General features: G+C 37.2%; 1 protein-coding gene across 1 annotated transcript; it reads right to left on the bottom strand.

Annotated features, from left to right (window-relative positions):
* Positions 1-1963: 1963 nt before the first annotated feature.
* On the bottom strand, positions 1964-4567 carry LOC115805228 (class I histocompatibility antigen, F10 alpha chain-like). The gene is made up of 7 exons (XM_030765759.1): positions 4444-4567; positions 3813-4004; positions 3699-3782; positions 3028-3312; positions 2426-2536; positions 2194-2235; positions 1964-2001 (listed from the first exon to the last, which is right to left on the bottom strand). Exons 1-7 carry the CDS (start codon positions 4565-4567, stop codon positions 1964-1966), a joined length of 876 nt encoding a protein of 291 aa, XP_030621619.1.
* Between the last annotated feature and the right edge of the window lie 2711 nt (positions 4568-7278).

Raw genomic sequence — 7278 nt, 5'->3', positions numbered from 1 at the left:
AAAGAATCAAGAAATAAACATAAACTGACCAATAGAAAGAGGGAAGCCAGAGGAGCAGGGCATGAAATGGGAGCAATGGGGAAACGAGAGCAACAGGGGAACAAAACCCAAACTGACCACTACAGGGGGAGACAAGAGGGACACAGAGACAGAACCCAAACTGACCACTAGAGGGGGAAACATGAGGAACAGGATGTGACAGGACCATACCCTTAACTAACTTATATCTTCTTTTTAAGATAGAAGTGGGGGTATCTTACAAATTAATTAATTAATATTATCCATCTAAAATACATCCAAAAATGTTGAAAGCTGGTATTGCGAGAGACTGTTCATACAGTAATGTGTGTACTGTAACTTTAAATAGTATGCTATTTTGTAAATCCTCTGATGTCTCTGTAAGTCCTACTTCCTTATACTCACAACATCAACAACAACAACAACAACAACAATTGTAGTTCTCTTCACAGCAACACAGACACAGGTTGGTTCTTTGAAACGGGCGTTTATTTGGGCACGTCTTATCTCTCTGAAGTATTCATGCCTTAATCACGCCGTGAGAACTATATTTGTAAATGAACATAGTACTAAACACATCAACAAATTATACAGTACATATACAAATGGCGCTTGGCCCTAGCATGAATACGCTTTCATTCACATTCCACAACTACAACAAATCGTTGGCTGCTTGGCATGAAAAGAGGTTCTTTAGTCCTCACGAGTTTTCCGAAAGTCCTTTTGACTTTCTGCTTTGGCTTCAGACATCAATAATTATAACCTTGAATGCAATATAGCAAGGTCTTGTGAGAGACATCTTCTCACCTGCAGCCCATTGGAACAACAACCAACCCTGAGTTCTGTCACTTCCGCCAAATGCAGCGGTGCATTCTCACATGACACGTTATGCCATGCCTTATTGTGTTTTAACTGTAACAAATGAATTTACTGTACATCAAATCACATCAGATTTAAATGTTAAACTTTCATCAAATATTTATTTATTTATTAATTGCATGGAAGTACAGAATCACTTATGAATCAATTATCAGTTATGCATCATAAACATAAAACATTTATGCATCAGCACTTACACTCCCACCAAAATCACTCATTGAGTGTCTACATCCAAAGTAAATGTATTTTGTGACGGCCTTTGGTTGGATATCTGATTGCAGGGTGTGAGTGTGAACCCTGATCTTGTCTGAGTTCAGAATGTGAATGTTACATTGTAATGTTAGGTCTGAGTGTTGTTACAGTGATGTTTTGCATTGAATGCAAAAATAAAGAGGACAAAGTCAAATAAAAAAAAGTCTGGATAATTAGGTCCAGACATCATCTGTTACAACAGGGAATAAGATAAACACAATAATACATTGCTTGTAAAACAAAGGCAAAAAGTGTCAACATTGAATCAGTTGATGATTTAACTTGTGTTGGATGAAATGCTTTCCTCAAAATCACACAGGAAATATTCAGACAGGACATCTTATGTGCACGTCTGATGCCCCAAAAATACAGCACAAACGACAATAGTTTTTCCAATGACTATTAAGCTGAGTGCAGTAAGTAGTCATTCATCTGATAGTATGCATGTTTTATCTAATCAATAAGTGAATGAATAAATACATTTTGTTTGAATAAGTTTGTTATCTGTAGAAATCTGTCCAAACAGTTCTGCACAAAAGGGTCACAACAATTAGATTTTTTTGTGAACGGAATTGTAAAATATACTCTCTGCAAAGGGCTGAAAACTCATCAATGTTTTCGCTTGAGCCAATTGAGCAGAACTGCATTCAAATCTAAACCACCGCCCCCCAAACCCAGAGTAAACCCACTGAATCTGAATTTAGGATGCAACAAGTAAGGAAAAAACTGGTAGATTATGAACACTGAAGAATTCAAGTTAATTCTGTTATTATTCACGACATAGTTCAATATGCCTTATTGGGACCTTCTTAAGTTATTTGGGGTCTGTGGAGCACTCATTGTCCTCTGTACCTGAAAAGAGAGTAAGGGTATGTAAGTGTATCCTTGTTCTTAAGCACACAAGAGTCACCACAGCTATCAAAGAGAGTTTTAATCCATGTAAGAGTAGCACACTGATTAATGACACAATGGTGATTTATGCCCGAAACTTTAATGAAACTGCACAACTTTTCATTTTATTTTACTAAAACTTCACACACTCACTTGCAGTAGCGATGTATCTATTCTGGGTCAGTTCTCTATGACCTGGAACGCAAAAAACTCAGGCAAATCAAGAGAAGACAGTAGACAATGGTATACTCAATATTTACAGAATTATCAATGTTTTAAAGAGTGCCTTATATTTGATATATAAATGGACACAACAAGAAAAGCATCTCTCCTGAACTGATCCGTATTAGCTTTAGTAAACTCTGTCTCACTGATCTTATTATACCTGCACATTTCTTCCATATGATGCAGCTAGCAATGGGTATCATCACCAGCACAAACAAGGCCAACAGTACAAAGAGTACTATGGGTAGGATGGACGGACCCGGATCATAATCTGTCATAACAATGAAACAGAGAGTTTGTAAGTCATCTGACGACAATAGAGTTGATTATGCTATATGATTGTCTTAATATGATTAATAACAACCGTGACTCCCATTAATCATAATAGCTGACACTCATAACCTATACTGATGGCAAGTATTGACATCAGTTGTGAAAAGTGATGCTCCTTTTCCCAGTCATTTTCAACTCCAGTCCTGAGGTTCCCCTGTCCTGTACGTCTTTGTTATAACCCCTCTGAGCTCAGGACTGACAAACCGGATTCCACTGATCAATTAATCATTGAGCCTTTGATGAGCTCAATTAACTGTGATAATGAGGGGTTAAAACACAGATGTGCAGGACAGGGGGCTCTCAGGACTGGGGTTGAGAACCACTGCCTTATCCTTAACAATTACAGTACACTGTTCTGAACTGATAACTCTGAGGGCATGACAAGTGTCGTATGTAACAAAAACAAAAAAAAGAAGTACATTACATTACCAACACTGATGTCCAACTTGTTGTCCAGACTGAGGTGGGTGACTACGCAAGTGTAGTTACGTTTTACTTCCCGTGCACTGACCTCCAGACTTTTCCTCATCTGGTAGGTTCCATCAGTATTTGGTAGCAGTATCCCTCCAGTAAGCTGGTCTTCAGGTATTGGCTGACCATCTCTAAGCAGAGTCAGGTTAATGTGGCGGGGGTAAAAACCAGTAGCCAGACATGTCACCTGAGTCCTTGTAGAGTGTGTGAGTGTCTTCTTGAGAAGCCTGACTCTGGGTTTCACTGTGATGGACGAAATAGAGACAAGCCAAAATTTCTTGTACTCTTGAGAATCCTTACAAGTCCAAGACAACAATCACATCTGTTATAGTGATGGTGCCCAAAAACATGTGTGGGTCAAAATATACTAAAAGGTAAATAGGCTAACACTCTATAGTAGATATGCTGTACTGTGGCAGGGCTAAAGAAATTACTCATACTCATACCCATGTAGTCAAAACCATGGTATAATTATAAACTGCACACCCAAAGCAAAACCAGAGATTTAAACCATCTAGAGTCTAGATTCTAGACCAAAACAGGTTAAACCCAACTTTTAAACCAACTCATGCAGCCCATTGCAATAAATGTAACAGTAAGCAAAATTAGAGGAAAAGACATGTTCTTACCTTTTCTCAGCAAATATCTTTTCTCTCTCTGAAGGTACCGCCGTAAGATTTTGATGCATATAGGCTGATAAATATTTTCCACCACTGCTTTAGTACCACTTTCAGTGTGAATACCCCAGTCGATAATCGAATCCATGCTCCACACTAAAGTCTTCTTTTGCAAGTTGAAGTTGAGTTCCTGTAGGTTTCCTGCAAAGCCACTGTAAGAATCTAATAACTTAACCTGTCCTGGGACGTCGCCATCCAACAGCTCGCACCCAATGATCCTCTGAAACACATCAATCTCTTCAGATGGTGAGGGTGGTGGGTGGGGGATAACAGAAAGATTACATCATAAAAATAGTTCCAATGATAGTCGAAGACCAGATCAGTGAGGTTGCATTTAGATTGCTAACTCAAATCATGCTAACTATGATTTGCAGATATAAAGTCATAAAGGAATTTGTTTGCTGATAATGAGCAGATTCCTTTAAATGGTACACAAAGGACTACAGGATCTTAAATATAAAAGGAAATCAACCTCATGTACAACTGACTTGCAACTCTGTAATGAGTGATTTCTGGCTGATTCACTGGGTGATCTACACTTCAATTACAACAACAGAATAGAGCGTTCATCACATAACATGATTAATCAATAGTTCTTTACCATAAAATGACCACAAAGAACAGAGAAACTTACCATTTGTGGAATTAAACTGATTCCTTAGGCGTGTTGTTTTATGTTTTATGTCCTCAAACATACTTCCAAACACAACACCAGCATCTTTCTGTTCACTATCATAGTCTTCTGAATTAGCGTGTGGGTGGCGGTGGACATATTTTCTGTCAGCTGAATCATAGTATCCCAGTTGCACATCATCCAACATCACTACAGCACTAACTTCAGGGAACGGTGTTTTGCCTGCTATATATGTAGCAAAGGCAAGCAAAGAGTGTGAACCTGTAAATATGACAGAAGGTAAATTGTGATTTTTTCCCCTTTGCTGAAAATCCAGTTTAGTCTAATATGAAACACAGCTTAATTTAGCTTAAAACTTTTTTGGATAGTTTGTAGAACTTAGGTCAAAACAAATCAGAATAGATTCAGATTAGCAGGCAATAACTAAGTTGTATTGAAAAGTTTGGGCAGAATGTTTGATGAAAGAGAAAGAGGCGATTTTGGCAGAAGTCCCATGACAGTCCATATACGTGTAGCTTAACACAGATTTGACTCTGCATTTCAGAAATGGCATGTTATACTCGTATTGTTATTTTAACAGTTGAAACATTTTATTCTCTTTGATTAGTTTAGTGTTGTGATCTGTAACATAGAGTAAAATACAGTGAAAAAAAAAGAAAAACAGTTGAATTCATCCAGAGTAAGCTGACATGTTACTTGTTCTCTAAAAGTTTTTGAGGTTGGCTAGACTATATCCAGCTCTAACAGTCATAAGAAGAGTGTACTAAACTGTGTGAAAAGAGATGTTTACCTGCATTGACAGTTGATGAAAATGTCAGAAAACATATGAGAATATTCAGTCTCTTCATTGTACAGAAGAAACTTCCACATTCGGCATTCCGGAACACCAATTCATGAAACATGATGCAAATTAAAACGGTGGCAACAAACTCAAGTTTTCTATTTTGGACATGTGTCTTCTGATGTAGGAGCCTCTCTTTGCTAAGCTTATTTCAGAATGATTTAAGACTTTCTGTGGTGCCGTACTTCTTGTTGTGGAAAGTCCCTCTAAACTCCTCAACAATGTTTGGTCACAAGGTTCTCAGATTACACCACTGACCATATTCGAGTTTCATATGCAACCGCCCACCCTACACTCCGTCAAAGCACAACTGTTGGCCTTTTCTTCCTCTTTCCCTGCGGGCCTGTATTACATTGACATGGCAAACACATGCTGCAGTATTGCCGACTTATTATTATTATTATTATTATTATTATTATTATTATTATTATTATTGTTCTTGTTGTTGTGAGCATAAAGAAGTGGGACATACAGAGACACTAGAGGGTTTACAAAATAACATACTATATAAAGATCTGAAAAGAAGTACAGAGGTTGATAGTTTTCATAGCTTTACTGTTGGTGGGGTTCACAATAGATTTAATATGCTGCTTGACTTCCTCTTCAAATGTTATTTCTAGAAGTTCTTGGTTACTAAATCTACATCTATGCGTATGAAATTTGGCAAGCAAAAGGGCAAGGTTGATGGAATAATATTCATTGGACTGATCATAGCTGCAGAGGCCAAATAGTATATTTTTATGTAACAAGAAAAGATCATTACACAGATGATGTTTTATAAATCTTTACACTTCTTTCCAAAATATGAGTATGTTGTTGACAGGTCCAAAAAACATGAACTACGCTGATTTCTTCACTTTACTTTATGAACAATCTATCTCAATATCAGCCTTCAACTTCTTTGGGTGGGTTCTAGTTAATTAATATTAATTAATTAATTTGAACAATACCGCCCCCTTCTTATAAGAAGATATAAATAAGAAGGAGGGACGATCAAGACATTTTTCTAGTTAACAGCAACAACAAAGAATTCCAGTGTGGGATGGTGCAGGAATCTGTAACAATTTCTTGTGGAAAAGAGATCCTTTTTTGTTGTTGTTGTTGGTAGAAGGGAAAGATATAAAGCACATTTTCCCTACTGGAGTATCATATGGGTTTCAAAAGACAATGGTGCATCTCTAAGTAGCATCATAAACCCCTTTAGATATAGCATTCATCATGACAACAGAACACTTTATTGGTGTTACCAGAACACCATATTTATTAAGGAATTCAGAGTAGGCAAGTAAAAGGCCCTGTGAATAGATTGCCGAGTGACCAATGAAATAATGTTGATACATCAGTCCTTGAAATATTTTATTTATTTATTTTATATATAGAGAGGATATTACAGTTACTCAAGATTAGGTAGCTGTGGAAAAAAAAATATGTTTGTATATTAGGAACTATGATAAATGCTTTTGTTTATGGAAACTGGACAGGAGAGCGGGTTGATTAGCACATTAATAACATTAATAACAAATGAATAAAAAGGAGGAGGCTGCCTAAAAGAGAGGATACGTAACGTGGGAAAAATGAAGAAAACTGAGACCACTTTAATCTGTGGAATTCATGACTACAGAGTCCTTTACATAATGAGTTTTGATTTCCAGAGAAATCTGAATAATGTTCTCTTTGTTGACTTGCACATAAAGAGAGCATGCTGTTTATGTCATTCTCAATATCCCTTCTCCTGTGGTTAGTAGAGTTCTACTTCATAGGGTCAAGTCACTTTGCAGCCACAGGTTAAAATATTTCTGGATCCTTTCTCAATAGTTCAGTGCTCCCCTCATCTAATATCCGCATTCTCACTAACCACAATCCTTAAATAGTTGACTTGGTGCTTAACAGGAATGTTGTATATAAAAGGACTGGCACATTCCTTAATTTTACAGGAGCTCCCACTTCCCAGATTCAAATATTGAACTTGTGTAAATTCCTGGTTTCCTCAGTTCACCCTGTTAGTTTAATCATTAGTCCGACTGGTTTCTTATTAACTTAGACTTGACTGGCCCTGT

The sequence above is a fragment of the Chanos chanos genome, chromosome 1 (genome assembly GCF_902362185.1).
Source record: "Chanos chanos chromosome 1, fChaCha1.1, whole genome shotgun sequence".
In the NCBI taxonomy this organism is placed as follows: domain Eukaryota; kingdom Metazoa; phylum Chordata; class Actinopteri; order Gonorynchiformes; family Chanidae; genus Chanos; species Chanos chanos.
The sequence above is the reverse complement of the archived record's forward strand: the minus strand, read 5'-3'. Positions and strand labels throughout refer to the sequence as shown.

What these genes read in the sequence shown, in the direction of transcription:
- LOC115805228 (XM_030765759.1), bottom strand. Translation starts at nt 4,567, where the DNA reads ATGTTGGATGATGTGCAACTGGGATACTATGATTCAGCTGACAGAAAA. An exon ending in AAGATATTTGCTGAGAAAAG is followed by an intron (nt 3,313 to 3,698) that starts GTAAGAACATGT and finishes CGTCCATCACAG; the next exon opens with TGAAACCCAGAGTCAGGCTT. An exon ending in CAAGTTGGACATCAGTGTTG is followed by an intron (nt 2,537 to 3,027) that starts GTAATGTAATGT and finishes TTGTTATGACAG; the next exon opens with ATTATGATCCGGGTCCGTCC.